The following is an 18,959-nucleotide window of genomic DNA, read 5'->3' as shown; positions in this document are numbered from 1 at the left end:
CTGTTTCCTAGATAGGTTCATTTGTGTCATATTTTAGATTCCACATATGAGTGATATCATATGGTATTTGTTTTTCTCTTTCTGAATTACTTTACTTAGTATGATCATCTCTAAGTCCATCCATGTTGCTGCAAATGGCATTCATTCTTTTTCGTGGCTGAGTAGTGTTCCATTGTATATATGTACCACATCTTCTTTATCCGTTCATCCGTCGATGGACACTTAGGTTGTTTCCATGTCTTGGCTAATGTGAATAGTGCTGCAGTGAACATAAGGGTGCATGTGTCTTTTTGAATCATAGTTTTGTTGGGGTATATGTCCAGGAGTGGGATTGCTGGATCATATGGCAACTCTATTTTTAGTTTTTTGAGGAATCTCCATCCTGTTTTCCATAGGGGCTGCACCAACTTACATTCCCACCAACAGTGTCAGAGGGTTGGTTCCCTTTTCTCCAGACTCTCTCCAGTATTTGTTATTTGTAGACTTTTTAATGATGGCCATTCTGACCAGTGAGAGGTGGTACCTCATTGTAGTTTTGATTTGCATTCCTCTAATAATTAGCGATGTTGAGAATCTTTTCATGTGCCAGTTGGCCATCTGTATGTCTTCTTTGGAGAAATGTCTATTTACGTCTTCTGCCCATTATTTGATTGGGGTGTTTGTTGGTTTTTTTTGATACTGAGCTGTATGAGCCGTTTTTATATTTTGGAAATTAATCCCTTGTCAGTCACATCATTTGCAAATATTTTCTCCCGTTCTGTAGGCTGTCTTTTTGTTTTGTAGATTTCATCCTTAAAATGTCAAAATTTAGATATTAAGGAAACCCTCTGGTGATTGAGGATGTCGTTACAAATCACTGAGTACTATATGATGCGCTTTTAAAATTAAAAAGTTGCCTTTATTTTATCTATTTGGCCCATAAAGACATTTATAAATACTGACCTCTTTGATTAACTACCGTTTGTGTGAGGAAAAGAAAATTTCATTGCAGCCAATTAGAATTTGTAAGAAACTCAAGAATTCAATTATCCTTTGATTCCGGTAATATTTCAGAATCTTGCACTCACTACATAATTTGTTGAATCCTGATCGTTAGCTTTACAGATTGGCAATCCCTAAGATATTGGGATGTATTATTCAATCATAAATACTTGTCAGACACCCAAATATAATTTAATCTGCTAGATATGTTTGCAAAATCAGTTTGTGTAGCTACTTGCCAGTTTTATCTGAGGAAACGTTACATTTGGAATTTTGTTTGCCTTATATTTCCAAAGTGTCTCTTAAATCTCTCTCTACTGGGTTTTTTAATGAGAGGCTATTTTTTTGCAAATTATCTAGGTTTCTGTAGATGCCGCCCATGGTTATAGCCCCCGAGCCATTGACATGAGCAATGTTACACTATCCAGAGATCTGCATGTAAGTACTTTTAAAAATTTTCTGCAAATTTCATTTTTAAAAAGCATACTGTAACACTTCCTGCATATATTTTACAACATGAATTATTTGAATGTAGTGATCATATAGAAGGTCCATGGAATTTATAGATTATGTACCCTAAGCTTTTAATGCTGTAGAAGTTGATAGAACTTTTTCTAGGATAATATATTTTCTTTAAAGATCACATCTATGTAAAAGCCCTAATATAATTAAATAGCTGCATGTGAGAAGAGACTAAATCAGTAGTTTATAATGCTCTGCTCAAGGATCACTTTAATTACTCATGAAAGAATATATATTATAAGTTGTTTATCCAGGGAAACTGATGGCATTTTGCTTTCTCCACCATAGTTCTATCTGTCTCCTTTGTCACTAAGGAACCTACTTTGAATTGCCTGATTTGTTTCCATGGAACATAAGTTAACAGGTCAATATAATGATCAGACAATGATATTGGCATTGTTAGTATTATTCCAAGAGATACAAGTATATAAAGATAAAAAAATCTATGGATTGTTAAATTGTTTGGCTTGCCCTTTGTCATTGCTCTGGTACGAATGTATTAACGTGACATAGTAAACTTGAAAATCAAAACTGAAAGGAATCTTGGAGGTAATCTTGTCAAAACCCCAAGGCCACAGAGGCCAAGACTCGTCCAAGACCTCAGACTGACCTATATTGGGACAGACATGGATCTAGACTGCTTGTCTGATGCTCTTGGCATTCAATGTTCATTCAGTAAGGTTTACATCATCTTTTAAAACTTTAGAAATTAAAATAAGAACTTGTAAATAAACATATTTTTAAAGTCCATAGCTAGTTTGAAGTTTCATTATTAAATTAACAAAACATGTATCTCTAAACATTATAAAGAACAATGACCATTCCCATCACATCACCTCTGCTGGTTTGTAAATTCACAGATCATTAGAATCCTCTGAAATTCAGATTCTAAATAACAAAGCTGTGCTCAATTATCTTTTACATGTGTTTTATCACTAACACACTACGATTTGTTAATTTAAAGTATGTTTTGCTATTACATATTGGAAGGCAAAGTTATCTTTTTCTACTATCCTTTTAGAGTATAACTTAGTTGCTAAATATTTTGTTCGTTTAAGGCTATGGCAGAAATGATGGCTGAAAACTACCATAATATATGGGCAAAGAAAAAGAAACTGGAACTGGAGTCCAAAGGTAATATTTTCTAAAAATCCTTATAAAAAAACAGAGTTTGAGTACATGAATGTATGATAAGGATAAAATAGTCTTTTCAGCATAAGAGCTCATTACAGCTTTATTTTATTAGAATGGTTCAAATATGGCTGTACTAGTTTCAAGGTGGAAATGTTATTTCCTAATTTCCCGATTGCTAGTGTATATTTCCTCATGTCTCAGAATTTTGATGGCTCTCTCTTGCCCATTTTAGGATGTAGATAACTATATTTCTTATCCTAATACCCGAGGTGTTCTTTTAGTTACATAGACCTCCCTCACTGACTTCTATCCCCAACTTAAATATTTCTCTTATTTCATTCTATCTCCCATCCTCAGCCTTTTTGGTTTGTTCGGTCCAGTTATGTTATTGTCTCTTACATTCTTTTTTTCTAACATCTTTATTGGAGTATAATTGCTTTACAATGTTGTGTTAGTTTCTGCTGTATAACAAAGTGAATCAGCTGTATGTATACATACATCCCCATATCCTCTCCCTCTTGCATCTCCCTCCCACCCTCGTTATCCCACCCCTCTAGGTGGTCGCAAAGCACCGAGCTGATCTCCCTGTGCCATGCAGCTGCTTCCCACTAGCTATTTTACATTTGGTAGTGTGTATATGTCAGTGCTACTCTCTCAACTCGTCCCAGCTTACCCTTCCCCCTCACCATGTCCTCAAGTCCATTCTCTACATCTGTGTCTTTATTCCTGTCCTTCCCCTAGCTTCTTTAGAACCTTTTTTTATAGATTCCATATATATGTGTTAGCATATGGCATTTGTTTTTCTCTTTCTGTCTTTTCATCTTGTTTATCGTTTCCTTTGCTGTGCAAAAGCTTTGAAGTTTCATTAGGTCCCATTTGTTTATTTCTGTTTTTATTTCCATTTCTGTAGGAGGCGGGTCAAAAAGGATCTTGCTGTGATTTATGTCATAGAGTGTTCTGCTCTGTTTTCCTCTAAGAGTTTTATACTGCCTGGCCTTACATTTAGGTCTTTAACCCATTTTGAGTTTATTTTTGTGTATGGTATTAGGGAGTGTTCTAATTTCATTCTTTTACATGTAGCTGTCCAGTTTTCCCAGCACCATTTATTGAAGAGGCTGTCTTTTCTCCATTTATGCTCTTGCCTCTGTTATCAAAGATAAGGTGACCATATGTGTGGGGGTTTATTTCTGGGTTTTCTATCCTGTTCCATTGATCTATATTTCTGTTTTTGTGCCAGTACCATACTGTCTTGATGACTGTAGCTTTGTAATATAGTCTGAAATCAGGGAGCCTGATTCCTCCAGCTCCATTTTTCTTTCTCAAGATTGCTTTGGCTGTTCAGGGTCTTTTGTGTTTCCATACAAATTGTGAAAATTTTTGTTCTAGTTGTGTGGAAGATGCCAGTGGTAGTTTGATAGGGATTGCATTGAATCTGTAGATTGCTTTGGGTAGTATAGTCATTTTCACATTGTTGATTCTTCGAATCCAGGAACACGGTATATCTCTCCATCTATTCGTATCATCTTTAATTTCTTTCATCAGTGTCTTATAGTTTTCTGCGTACAGGTCTTTTGTCTCTTAAGGTAGGATTATTCCTAGGTATTTTATTCTTTTTGTTGCAGTGGTAAATGGGAGTGTTTCCTTAATTTCTCTTTCAAATTTTACATCATTAGCATATAGGAATGCAAGAGATTTCTGTGCATTAATTTTGTATCCTGCTACTCTGCATATTCATTGATTAGCTCTAGTAGTTTTCTGGTAGCATCTTTAGAATTCTCTATGTATAGTATCATGTCATCTGCAAACAGTGACAGTTTTACTACTTATTTTCCAATTTGGACTCCTTTTTATTTCTTTTTCTACCCTGATTGCTGTGGCTAAAACTTCCAAAACTATGTTGAATGAGAGTGGTGAGAGTGGGCAACCTTGTCTTGTTCTGATCTTAGAGGAAATGGTTTCAGTTTTTCACCATTGAGAATGATATTGGCTGTGGGTTTGTCATATATGGCCTTTATTATATTGAGGTAGGTTCCCTCTATGCCTACTTCCTGGAGAGTTTTTATCATAAATGGGTGTTGAATTTTGTCAAAAGCTTTTTGTGCATCTATTGAGATTATTATGGTTTTTATCCTTCAGTTTGTTAATACGGTGTATCACATTGATTGGTTTGCGTACAGTGAAGAATCCTTGCATTCCTGGGATAAACCCCACTTGATGATGGTGTATGATCCTTTTAATGTGATGTTGAATTCTCTTTGCTAGTATTTTGTTGAGGATTTTTACATCTGTGTTCATCAGAGCTATTGGCCTGTCGTTCTCTTATTTTGTGACATCTTTGTCTGGTTTTGGTGTCAGGGTGATGGTGGCCTTGTAGAATGAATTTGGGAGTGTTTCTCCCTCTGCTATATTTTGGAAGAGTTTGAGAAGGATAGGTGTTAGCTCTTCTCTAAATGTTTGATAGAATTCGCCTGTGAAGCCATCTTGCCCTGGGCTTTCGTTTTTTGGAAGATTTTTAATCACAGTTTCAATTTCAGTGCTTGTGATTGGTCTGTTTATATTTTCTATTTCTTCCCGGTTCAGTCTCGGAAGGTTGTGCTTTCCTAAGAATTTGTCCATTTCTTCCAGGTTGTCCATTTTACTGGCATAGAGTTGCTTGTAGTAGTCTCTTAGGATGCTTTGTATTTCTGTGGTGTCTGTTGTAACTTCTCCTTTTTCATTTCTAATTCTCTTAATTTGAGTCTTCTCCCTTTTTTTCTTGGTGGGTCTGACTAATGGTTTATCAATTTTGTTTATCTTCTCATAGAACCAGCTTTCAGTTTTATTGATCTTTGCTATTGTTTCCTTCATTTCTTTTTCATTTATTTCTGATCTGATCTTTATGACTTCTTTCCTTCTGCTAACTTTGGGGTTTTTTTGTTTTTCTTTCTCTAACTGCTTTAGGGGTAAGGTTAGGTTGTTTATTAGAGACTTTTCTGGTATCTTGAGGTAGGATTGTATTGCTGTAAACTTCCCTCTTAGAACTGCTCTTGCTGCATCCCATAGGTTTTGGGTCATCTTGTTTTCATTGTCATTTGTTTCTAGGTATTTTTTGATTTCCTCTTTGATTTCTTCAGTGATCTCTTGATTTTTTAGTAGTGTATTGTTTAGCTTCCATGTGTTTGTATTTTTACAGTTTTTTTCCTGTAATTGATATCTAGTCTCATAGCGTTGTAGTCAGAAAAGATACCTGATATGATTTCAATTTTCTTAAATTTACCAAGGCTTGATTTGTGACCCAAGATGTGATATATCCCGTAGAAAGTTCCATGAGCCCTTGAAAAGAAAGTGTATTCTATTGTTTTTGGATGGAATGTCCTATAAATATCAGTTAAGTCCATCTTGTTTCATGTATCATTTAAAGCTTGTGTTTCCGTATTTATTTTCATTTTGGATGATCTGTCCATTGGTGAAGGTGGGGTGTTAAAGTCCCCGTCTATGATTGTGTTACTGTCGATATCCCCTTTTATGGCTGTTAGCATTTGCCTTATGTATTGAAGTGCTCCTGTGTTGGGTGCATAAACATTTAAAATTGTTATATCTTCTTCTTGGATCGATCCCTTGATCATTACATAGTGTCCTGCTTTGTCTCTTGTAATAGTCTTTATTTTAAAGTCTATTTTGTCTGATATGAGAACTGCTACTCCAGCTTTCTTTTGATTTCCATTTGCATGGAATATCTTTTTCCATTCCCTCCCTTTCAGCTGTATGTGTCCCTAGGTCTGAAATGGGTCTCTTTTAAACAGCATATGTACAGGTCTTTTTTTTTTAATCCATTCAGCCAGTCTTTGTCTTTTGGCTGGAGCATTTAATCCATTTACATTTAAGGTAATTATTGATATGTATGTTTGTATTACCATATTCTTAATTGTTTGGGGTTTGTTATTGTAGGTCTTTTCCTTCTCTTCTGTTTCCTGTCTAGAGAAGTTCCTTTAGCATTTGTTGTAAAGCTGGTTTGGTGGTGCTGAATTCTCTTAACTTTTGCTTATCTGTAAAGGTTTTAATTTCTCTGTCGAGTCTGAATGAGATCCTTGCTGGGTAGAATAATCTTGGTTGTAGGTTTTTCCCTTTCCTCACTTTAAAAGTGTCCTCCCACTCCCTTCTGACTTGCAGGGTGTCTGTTGAAAGATCAGCCGTTAACCTTATGGGGATTCCCTTGTATGTTATTTGTTGCTTTTCCCTTGCTGCCTTTAGTATGTTTTCTTTGTATTTAATTTTTGATAGTTCGATTAGTATGTGTCTCAGCATGTTTCTCTTTGGGTTTATCCTGTATGGGACTCTCTGTGCTTCCTGGACTTGATTGACTATTTCCTTTCCCATGTTAGGGAAGTTTTTGACTATAATCTCTTCAAATATTTTCTCAGACCGTTTCTTTTTCTCTTCTTCTCCTGGGACCCCTATAATTTGAATGTTGGTGCATTTAATGTTGTTCCAGAGGTCTTTGAGACTGTCCTCAATTCTTTTCATTCTTTTTCTTTATTCTGCTCCCCGGCAGTTATTTCCACCATTTTATCTTCCAGCTCACTTATCCGTTCTTCTGCCTCGGCTATTCTGTTATTGATTCCTTCTAGAGTATTTTTAATTTCAGTAATTTGTTGTTCATCACCGTTCGTTTGCTCTTTAGTTCTTCTAGATCCTGTTAAATGTTTCTTGTATTTTCTCCATTCTACTTCCGAGTTTTGGGATCATCTTTCCTATCATTACTCTGAATTCTTTTCTAGGTAGGTTGCCTATTTTGTCTTCATTTATTTGGTCTTGTAGGTTTTTACTTTGCTCCTTCGTCTGTAACATATTTTTCTTTTCATTTCCTTTTTTTTTTTTTTTTTGATGGGTGAAGCTGTATTCCTGTCTTACTGGTTGTTTGGCCTGAGACATCCAGCACTGGAATTTGCAGGCATTTAGATAGAGCCAGGTCTTGGTGCTGAGATGAGGACCTCCAGGAGGCCTCACTCTGATTGATATTCCCTGGAGTCTGAGGTTCTCTGTTAGTCCAGTGGTTTGGACTCGGAGTTCCCACCACAGGAGTTTGGACCCGACCTCCGGCCTGGGAACCAAAATCCTGCAAGCTTCATGGTGCAGTTAAAAAAAAAAAAAAACAGAAAGGGAAGAAAGGAAGAAGAAAAGGAGCAGTAAAATATCAAAGAATAAAAAACAAAATAAAATTAGGAAGATAAAAAGTATATTAGGAAAAATAAAACTATAATCGAAACAACTGCAGCCAGGTAAAATAAAACCAGAACAGAAAAAAAACAGGTGGGGGGGGGGTGGCAACACACCAAAAGGAGAAATCACTAACAAAGTATAAAGAATAAAATAAAATTAGAAAAATAAAAGATTTATTGGGAAAAATAAAAATATAAAAGAATCAACAACAGTGGATCAACCAGGTAAAGCAGAACCCCAATCTGAAAGAGGGAAAAAACAAAAACGCCTTGGCTATAGGGATAGGGTTTAGGCAGTGGGTGGAACTTAGGCAGGGGCGGGGTTTTGGGTGGGCCGGGGCCTCTGCTTAGGACCTGCGCAGAAGTGGAGAGGCAGCATGTGGAAAGGAGGGTCTCCGGAGTGTGCAGTTCTGGAGTTTGGAGGTAGGGCCCTGAGTGAGGGTGTGTGGGTGGAGTTTACGGCCAGCACGTTGGAGGGGATCTCCAAGTACAGAGGTGGGGCCCTGGGTGGCAGTGTAGGGGCGGGGCTTGGGCTCTGAGCAGCAGGAGGGAGGCTCCGAGGGCAGAGGATTAGGTCCCAGCAGCCTCCCAGGTGCCTAGGTGGACAGGGAAAGCACTGGCCCCATTCCCCTCCGTTCCTTCGTGCCCCTCCCCCGCTGTCTCCCCCAGGGTCTCCCCTGTAGCCACTGGGGTGCCAGCCACCCTTCAGGGATGCCGGTCCCGGAGGTCTGGGCTTTACTTTTGCTCCCCCTTCCCCACCTCCCACTCCCTCAGGACCCACGCGGCTGCAGGGGGCCTCGGTGGGCAGAGGATCAGGCCTGGGGATCTCAGCAGGTTCCTGAGGGGTCCAAGTGGGCAGGGGAAACCTGGCCACGCTCCCTTTTGATCCTCTGCCCTCCCAGTGGTTCCCCAATTTCCCCCTTCGGGCCTGGGATCCCTTCCCCTCAGGGACGCTAGTCCCGTCCCGCCGCCACTTCTCCTCCCCCTTCACTCCCCCTGCACCCCGCGTCCTACCCGGTCGCTGGGGGTTCCTCCCGTCCCCTCAGGTGACCGTGGTCCCCCACTGGGGCCTGGTAGATGCCCTAGTTGTGCGGAGACGCGAATTCTGCGTCCTCCTAGGATGCCGTCTTGACTCCGCCCCTCTTATATTCTTTTGCTTGCTCTTTTCTGCTGTTTTTATTAAATACTAAAACAACCTAGTATTCTCTTAGTCATTTCTCAAATCTTTTCTTAGTTTATGGAGAAAATTATATTTCTTAATATAAATATATGATATTTACATAAATATTTTCTTCAGTTTAATGCATCTGATGATCTCTTTCATTGTTATTTATTCAGTATCAGCTGAATAAATCAGCGGCATTAGCTTTAGATTATACACATATTGTTTATAATGTGTGTGTGTGTGTGTTTTCTTTAGTTACTTCCTATGTGGGTCTCTTTCCCCCAATGAGAATATAGTTCAGGTTCAGGGCCACAATTTTGATGACTTTTGTCATCCTTATTGTACAGCTCTGGACACCAGGAAACTCTCTATTTCTTATTTATTGATACAGGTAAGAATAGAGAAGGAGATCATTTTGGGAGGTGGAGATATTTCATAATGAAAGGAATAGCTGTGATATTGGAGGGCGGTACCAGGCAACCAAGCACTAGGAAACCGAGTAAAACAAATTAGAATTGGGCATAGAAACGAACAAAAAGGATTCCATATACCAAAATTGCCTATTCAAGAACTTGGCTCAGGGCTAGACCTGTTTTTCTAGAAACACTCCATCAGTGTTTGTAAAATGAATGATCAGTTGTTTGATTGGCTGATGGATGGATGGAAGGATGGATGGGTAACTGAGTTACAGAGTTATAGAATTTTCACTTAGGTTATTGAAGGAGCATTGTCCACATAACTAGTTAACAAAATTACTATTTGTTCCATGAGCAGATTACATGAAAAAAATTCAGTTTTGTTTTCTAAGTGTGTTTCAATCACTATGGTTTGGTTACAACTAAAAGTAATAAGCGGCTGGCTTAGTACTCACTTCTAATAAGTATGCTAGAAAATCATCATCCTTTAATTTCTGGGCCAGCCATTGGGTGTCCTACAGTCAGTGTTTGCTTTGAAGCACATCACTCATAAATGAGGCATCTGTACCTCTGCATCCAGCTTGTACTGGTCCAAATTCATACTGTGTAGGGGGGAGACAAGCATAGTTGGAGCAAAGGCTGAAAGGTGAGGTGGTGAAATTAGTATTCTTACCCCATGAAGGCTACCCTTTCAAAGGAGAAAGGGAGTTGTTTGGCACTAAAACAGCAGGCCAATAGGAAAGGTTTTGAAATATATAGCACTGGATCTTGGTTTTTAAGTTATTGGGGCCAAAGGAAAGAGAAATGATTCTTGGAACCAGAAAGGCTTGAGACTGTGGACAGTTTTAGGACAGAAGCTGCAGGTGTCTTTTCTCCAACGTGCTGCCTCTCCTGGAGACTTTGACAGCCAACTTGTGTCCTGACAACTCTGTGGGTGGGAGTGTGGGAGAGGCCTGTCACCTACTGCATGTCTTAGTACCTATGGGTGTGTGTGTGTGTGTGTGTGTGTGTGTGTGTGTGTGTGTGTTTGAGAGAGAGAGACATTGAAAAACAATAGGAAAGAGACAGAAACAGCAGGAGAGAAGAGAGAAGCCAGGAAGTCAGGAATAAGGAAATGACTTGAAATAGCCATTTAGTCATTTAGACACTTGGACAACTAAGAGAGTCAGTGCCAAACCTGCCCACTTTTGTTTCAGCCCCATCCAGGGCTCAGGGCTCTTTTATCATCCCTACATCTATGTGCAGAAGATGAATCTGCTTTAGAAAAACCGGGAGAAAATTTCCTCTTTTGCTCACCCAGGTTGTCTGTTCCTCAGTGCCTTCCCAATCTACTTTAAGAAGCTAGCAGAGTTTGGGGGAAATCAGGCAGTTTAAGGAGTATGTCATGAAGAGAAAAAAGGAGTGAGAGTCCGAGAAATATTATCCATGCTCCCCAATTAGTGAAAAATGTAAAGAACTAGCATTTCTTTTTATTCTTCTTTCCCCACTACCACATATTTTGGGCTGCAATGATCTGTCACTAAGGACAGTGCTGGTGTCAAAACAATTTTGACCCTTTAGCATGCATGAGTACACAAGCCAGGCGGTATGTCTGAGGCAGAGTCCTAGGAATTCCTGCATATTTATTCACCTCTCAGGTTTAGCTCGTTTCTTTATCTCCCTTCCACATAGTATCTATACTCATGTTGTAAATAGGCAAGATCAAGGTAGTCACACTGCCATTAGCTGAGTGGCACAGCAAAGGACATCATTTCCAGTCTGTTGGCTGACTTCAAAGAACCCACCCTATCTAGTTCTGAAGGGTTTTAGAGTCAGAGCGTACTTTGCGTTCTTAGGATTTTTAAAGTTTAGGCTTTATTCATTCTCTCTCTCTCTTTCTCTCTTTCCCTCTTCCCCACCCCCCCCTTGCCCCTCACCCTTCCCAAAGTAACCTATTAGTGTCTGACCTCCCCCCGCAGATCATTGTGGATTACAAATTAAGTTGCCAGTTTCTCTAGGAATAAAGAACTACATGCAATAGTGGAATTTCTAAATAGGTTATGACCGCAGCATGATTAAATGTTTGCTTCATAAATTTTTTCATAAAATATGCTTTTAAATTCTATCTGTGATTATGATAGAAGTCAAATTTGTTCTCAGTGGGCTTAGTAGTTGATTCTATATCCTTCTTGCTGTCCACAGAATGTTTCTTAGTATCACATGAGAATTGTATTCTACTGACAAGTGTATTATATTACATTAATAATTGTATCATACTGTAAAATTACTGATGGCTTCTTAGTATGCTTCGTGTTAACGTGGTAGTTCCCGACTCTCCCTCTGCATTTGTGGTGTATAGTGTCACCTAATGGTCAGAAGGTTCAGTGCGTGATTGCATTTCTGTAGATGGCGCTCTCAGTCAAAGCAAGCTCTAGGAGAGCATGGCATTTTCTCCTTTGTCTTTTTGTCTGCGTATTTCTTGTGTGGGACCGATTCAATATTTATGATTGTTTGGGGAGCTCCTGGCTTAACCCCATCGGACAGGGATTTAATAGTCTCTATGTTGTCATCATAATTCAAACAAAATAGTTGTTTTTTTCTGGTGTTCCCTTAGCAGTTGTATTTCAAGGAATTTCAGCCTCCCGCATAAAATATATTCCTATATGTGTTTTGTAAACTTTAAATCTGGGACATACTACGCTATGCATGTTGCTGCTGCTTTAATAGCCTTCCCTGTATCAAATCTTAACATCTGGAATTACCAGTGCATTTTTTGAAATTTTTATAATTTTTACAAAAACTTTTATAAAATTTATAATTTTATAAATTGTTTTCTTTTTATCCGTTTTTTTAAGTTTAAATGCTTCCCAGAATTTTCAAATCTCAAAGAATGCTTTTAGTATTTCTTACCAGAAGAGGTATAGTAGAAACCTAGGTTCTTGCCAAAAGTCTGAATCAAGTACATATGTTACTTTTATTAGATATTTAAGAGCAATCAACTTGTACCCGCAGTCTAAGTATGGGTTTTGTATATGTAGAAAGATGTGATCATGAAGTACTCTCTGATCTGGGAGGCATAGTAAAAATTCCACATTTAAGACTTTTTTTTCTCTTCTCTCTGTGTGGTGGCAAATGAAGCGTATTGCTTGCAACATGCCTGTAATTTCACTGGATCCAGCTGTGCATGTTTTGGTGCATAAATACACTCTGCATTTGGAGTTCCAGTGGAGAGGAGAACACAGCTTCTTTTCCTTTCTTGTGTGACTACAGATGTCATTGGCATTTGAAATTACAAATGCCTGTATGTTCATGTTTTAATTGCCTCTTAGAAGGCATAAGCACAGTCTTTTTTGAACAGGTTTCCTCAATTAATTGGAGCATTAAAGGCACGAGAGAGGGAAGTCTTATATGAGTCCTATATATCCTGTGTATAAGTGGAGGACACCAGAAGTTCTGTAGTGCAGTCCTATTATACATGCAGCCGTATCTCATTTCACATTATTTTCTAATTACTATGCTGTGTTCCTGTCTTGACATCCTCTTAGGAGGTGGAAACCATCCCCTGCTGGTACCCTATGACACACTGACGGCCAAAGAGAAAGCCAAGGATAGGGAAAAAGCACAGGACATCCTCAAGTTCCTGCAGATCAATGGCTATGCTGTATCCAGGTAAAAGTACACCTACTCCAGTTACACATTCTCGTTATAAGACTGAATATTTAAATATCCCTATCAGATTTAAGGCTGAAAATGAACTCAGTGATCTCTTTCAATATTAGAGCTACTGTTTAGTATGTTCAAAATATACGTGTCAGAAACATTAATGCCCTTAGCTGTTGTGCCACATAATTGGGTTCCTTACACTTCTTATGTTAAGTCCCCATCCATCATTTAGGCAAAATCACTAGGCAAACATGACACTCTATTTTTCTAAATGCAACATTTTATTACATAGTAATAGTTACTTAGTACACTTTTATATCAGGTGCAAAGTATTTTTTATAAATTAAATCTTTTTTGTTTTTACCTACAAGAATATTAGCTAACCTTGCAAATTTATCTGTATCTGTGTGTGTGTATCTATACCCATCTATATATTGCTATATGTAAAATGTTAAATATACTTCTCTCTATATAGGTATTTAACAAAATATATTCTGTTTTTACCTTACCTTCTAACAGTCTTTGTAGATGTTGGTTTCCATTTTTCCTTTTTGCTTTTCTAGAGGATTCAAGGACCTGGAATTGGACACTCCTTCTATTGAGAAACGATTTGCCTATAGTTTCCTTCAGCAACTCATTCGCTATGTGGACGAAGCCCACCAGTATATCCTGGAGTTTGGTAGGTACCATAGTCCTATTACTAACAGCCCAGTTTTTGTTACTCTTAACATTTACAACATCAGGAGATAGAACAGCATAGACTACTGGGATGTTTGTGGTCTGCTCCCGGATGGTATAAACACTTTCTATCCATCATAATACTAATTTGAGTCTAAAAGTCAATAGGCAAACTCATTTTTAAGGATGGGTAACTTTTGAGAACTTAAAAAAAATCTAACATGTAATACTTTTCTCCTTAAAATGTTTATTGGCATTGATTTTTCATTTTGAAAGATACATTGGATGGACATCAGATTTTAAGGTACACTTAAATCTTTCCTTATGAAATTAATTTCTCTGCTCTTAAAAAAAAACTAAACTACAACTCTATGGATTCTCCAAATTTCTAGACAATGTAAAGGCCTTGAGTCTAGCCTGTGCAGCGTTACCCATTTGTATTAGAGTATCTGCAATACAGAATACTTGATTATTCTCTTAGAGTAAAAGGAAAGACCTCTTCCCCATCTGGCTCAGTGCCATTTAAGTACAAAAAGAACTCCTTATTTTAAATCTAAGATTCAGAACAGATCATCAAGACAGCCTCCTCTCACTTCTCTTATTTTGTGTTTATCCTCAGCATTGTTGAATTAAAATTCAAGTTGTCAGTTACTCACCTTTGTGTCAGATCCCCTTCCAGCCACTGGTTGGTATTAGGATATAAAGGAGTAGAGTTTGGTCCTTTTTGAAAGGCCGTGTGCTCTGCTGGTGGTGCATCTTCTTGTTTTCTTTTCCAGTTTTAAGGTTCTCTTTCTGTTTTTGTTTTGGTTTTTTAACCCTCATTCTTTCTGTTTTCAGCCCCTTTCCTTGGGGCCCATAGTCCTAGATCCCTTAGTGATACATCAGCAACAGACCCCTCCTAACCAAGGGCTTTTTTTGCTGCTGTTTTCTTAGGATTTATATTAGTTTTCAGCACAGCATCAGATTAAAGTTTATAGAAATTCGAGCTCTGGTATTTTCTTGTTCCTGGCCCCTGGATCCCCAATATGATTAGAGATTTTCTACTTAAGCATCATTCTCTTAAAGAACCTCCCTCTTTTTCCACCTGCCTCTTTAGCTACAGTACAAATGCTATATTTTTCCTCTCTTAACCATCTTTATCATAAAGGCCAGTTATACAAACTAATCTATAATATGCAGTCTCTTTGTAACTCATCCAACAATATATTTTTTTAAATATGATAGTCACCTTGACTAGTAGCCAAATTAGTCTGAATGAAATTTGACCAAAGAACAAGCATGAGGCCATGGTGAACTTTTGAAGCTTTTATGCACAAAGTTAAGTGTTGACATTTCTAATCCACATTTAAAAGTATCTGTATGAGTAGCAGCTCTGGGATCCAGCGTTTTTTTTTTTTTGATGAGAGAGGAGAAGAGGGAATAAAGAGTGATCGTTTGGAAAGGGAATAAGCAAAGTTTTTGCTTATGTATGGGTAGCAGAAACAGAACTTTGAAGGGTAAAATGTGTTTAGGCTTTGCTTTATTCACATTATATTCAAGTTTCTGAATAAACCTCCTAGGACAGCGTTTGTGTGTAAGGAGTGGTGAGAAGCTAACTACAGGGCAGATTCACCCACTTCACACATTTCTTTCTTTCTATAGGATAGAGAAGGTATTATGAACAGAATTCTGTGGAGAAATAAGGTTAGCTTAATATAGAGCCCAACAAAATTAGTTTTTTTTTTTTTACAATTGCTGATGTTACCTGTTCCATTTTCAGGTGGCTTTGGCAGGGCAAATTATGTACAAGAATTCTGTCAAGAGGAGAAGCAGAGTTGAGATTGTCTACACGATCATTTGTTTTCATTTTCATTTTTCATTATTACTAAAAACCAAAATTTCTGTAATACCGTCTTCTTTTATCTTACACTTTATTGCCTTTGCAACACATCTTTAATATATTCATTCTTAAACATAGACTCATGGTGATGGTAAGAATATGCCTGTGCCTTTTTGGAAGTTTTGTATTACATCACAGATCATACTCTCTCCAAATCTTTTCACATTTTCTACAGAGGCATTTTTGTTAAAATATATAATGAAAGGAAAGATATTTCCTATTTAGTTGTTTGAAATATTAGCAGATTTAGATAGGTACAAATTTCTGTCTCAGTAACGTTTATATGAGAAGGTCCCTTAGGTGGATCCAGCCATTCTGCATAATATGCTTGAGAGAGATTTAGCGCAAAAGTGATTTAGAAGAAATTGAAATTCGCAAGCATTGAAAAGCCATTATTTTCTTTTACTTATTCATGGGAAGAGCACTGTCTGATTTTACAAAGTATTACCTAAGTTCTCCAAAAGTTATCCTGAATTTATGCTTAAGATTTAATAAAGTGTATTTCAAATTGTTTATATTTCTATGTGCAAAAGAACTTTTTCAAGCAAAAGTCAGTTTGATTCTTATAAAATATGGAAGCTCTGCTTACAGATTTTACTGAAACCTTATATCCGGTTCTGAAATTCTTAGCTCTCCAATCTGTTCTGCATAGCATCGTGGTTATTATAGTTTATTGCTACCTCTTCTATATGTATGAAACCTCCTTTATATGCATGAGGGAGGTAGGAAAGGCCACCTTCTAAGCTAAACGCATTCAGTCAATCAGTTCTTAACCTTGAACTCATTTTCTACACCATGGGGAAAATCCAGGGCTTTTTGCTTTGCTTATGGAAATTATCTTTTGACACCGGTGAACTTTTTTATTCTTTAGCAGAATGTTCATTTTCCAACCTAGTATTACAGCTGTGGTCCTCCCCGTCATCACAGGCACTGGCTTCCTGAAATTTTTCTATTGGTATATTAATATTAAAGGCTGTAACTTGCAGTCACACCAGGAAGTCACTATCTTTATTTAGAGGTTCGTGTTAAAATCTAACAAATTACATTTACTTATTTTCCACTCACTTTTCTCACCCCAGGGAGCTTCTTTCTTACTGAAAGAGAATGTGGGATTTTCCTGCTAAAAATGTGGGATTTTTACTTTATTCCAGTTTCCTCCCTACTTGTCAATCAGATCTCAAAGCTACACCAGTATGTTTGTGCTTGTAACCACATGTATGGGCTGTCTCAAGAGCTTTTTAATTTTGATTTGGGTATGTTTTTAATCTTTTTTTAAATTACACAACTGAAGTTAGCCTTTATATTTTTGTATTCAGTTTAGTGGGGTAACGCATTTAGCTGTGTGTTCTAAACTTAGCATTTGGGGTGAGTATCTTGCAATGTTGGAAGTGCAACATGTACTTAAAAACTCTTCATGTCTACAGATGGTGGCAGCAGAAGCAAAGGAGAACACTTCCCTTATGAACAAGAAATCAAGTTCTTTGCTAAAGTACGGTATACAGTCCATCCTGTATTTCCTTCAATATGTTTGTTTACCAAATCTACTCTTTAGATCGTTGCCTCTTTATGGAATGCACTTGTCTCCAAATGTGAATTCTACTCTAACTAAATATTCTGTGGCATGAAAATAACTGCATGGATCACGTGGGATAAATGTGCTCCCAGCACCTTTGGTCGTGCTTTAACTCGCTCTGCTCTCCGTACCGTACTTCTCAAATGACTTTATCCTCTGTGAAGTCTGACTCAAAGTTCTCTTTTTTCGCTTTATCCTATGACATAAAGGAGAAACATCTATTTCCTAACATTTGAATATTGTTCTGATTTAAAATTTTTAGATGGATATTTCTTTGTTATAGAGGAAAAGCATGAGTTAATTTATCAGTGGGTATGTATAAGAACCTATACTATAGAATCCTTGTGGGACCTGAATCCTACTCAGAAGAGGAAAACTGAGGCTCAGAGAGGATCAATTGTTCATATTTAGAGTATATCCCATGATTTTTATTTATTCCATTTAATACAAATTTACCAAGAATTTGCTGTGTGCACACTCCAGCCAGTACGGGAAGGAGATGAAGAGTTGCAGAGTGTCCACATTGGGTCCATTCACGTACTCAGTGTTTACTCTGAGCCTAGTCTGTGCCATGCATGGAATTATGTCCTGGAGATTCACTAGCACAAAGACAGAATGCCCTTGGGAAGCTTTCCTATTTACAATATGTTTTAGTTAACCCGAAGACCTAATGATTTCCGCCCATTTCCTCTCAAAGTACTTGCATTTGGTGGTTATAGGTCATTTACAAAATGACATATTATGGGCTTCCCTGGTGGCGCAGTGGTTGAGAGTCCGCCTGCCGATGCAGGGGACATGGGTTCGTGCCCCAGTCCGGGAAGATCCCACATGCCGCGGAGCGGCTGGGCCCGTGAGCCATGGCTGCTGAGCCTGCGCGTCCGGAGCCTCTGCTCCGCAAAGGGAGAGGCCACAACAGTGAGAGGCCCGCGTACCAAAAAAAACAAAAAAACAGAAAAAAATTACATATTATTTTGAGTGATTAATATTTGGTTTCTATTATATGTTTTCAGAATTGTACCCTTTACTGTAAGGGAGATTTCTCTTGTCTTTTCTTTCCACTCAGTCTTGCACCCCAAATCTGTATCCGTCCTCTGAAGTCTGTCTTGGGCTGCACATTGCTGGTTATCTGTTCTGCTAGGATGTAATCGCCCTTGAGAACCCGTGATCAGAAGTGCTGTATTCATGGCCTCTAATCACACGTTTAAAATACATTCTTGTATTTCATTGCCTGTGCACGCAGCGCCCCTAGTGATTTTGTTTGCAGATGCATGCCTAATGTGGCTTAATTTCTACTAAGTCTATGATTCATTCATTCACATATTTATTGAGAACCTATTATATGTCAGTCACTAAGTTCAGGAAGTGTCACCACTTCCTAGGAAGATCACTAAAAGCTTTTGTATTCCTATTAAAAAATATACCTACCTTGTAGGGGAAAAATGTATTTAGACAGACTTGAGTCTAAATACTGGTAATGCCAGTTATTATTACTTTTTTCATTTATTTATTCAACAAATATTTATCTAGCGCTTGCTACAGGCTTGCAACAAGGTCCTAAGCGCTGGTGCATCAGTGGTAAATGAAACAGAGCAAGCAGTAGTCATAGAGGCCAGGAGAGGGCTTTAATGGGAAACAAACCCAGAAATGTTTCTTTCTCTTGTGTGCCTTAGAGACTCTTAGGGAGAGAGACTAACCCCAAAAATCATACATATAAAATATAAAATTGCAAATGATGTTCAAAGACCAGAGGATGCAGGGAGTTTATCTAGTT

General features: G+C 37.9%; 1 protein-coding gene across 3 annotated transcripts in view; it reads left to right on the top strand.

Moving 5' to 3' along the window:
* Positions 1-18,959, top strand: part of RYR2 (ryanodine receptor 2) — a 719,519-nt gene that overhangs the window by 542,825 nt on the left and 157,735 nt on the right. For all 3 annotated transcript variants that reach the window (XM_079900749.1, XM_079900747.1, XM_079900748.1), the window contains exons 57-61: positions 1,342-1,419; positions 2,562-2,637; positions 12,941-13,064; positions 13,622-13,737; positions 17,040-17,104. In XM_079900749.1, coding sequence (XP_079756875.1) covers positions 1,342-1,419; positions 2,562-2,637; positions 12,941-13,064; positions 13,622-13,737; positions 17,040-17,104 — 459 coding nt within the window. The remainder of the gene's footprint in view (positions 1-1,341; positions 1,420-2,561; positions 2,638-12,940; positions 13,065-13,621; positions 13,738-17,039; positions 17,105-18,959) is intronic.

This window comes from Stenella coeruleoalba (assembly GCF_951394435.1).
Source record: "Stenella coeruleoalba genome assembly, chromosome: 16".
Taxonomy (NCBI): domain Eukaryota; kingdom Metazoa; phylum Chordata; class Mammalia; order Artiodactyla; family Delphinidae; genus Stenella; species Stenella coeruleoalba.
Note: the sequence above shows the minus strand (reverse complement) of the source record. Positions and strands in the feature narration are given on the sequence as shown.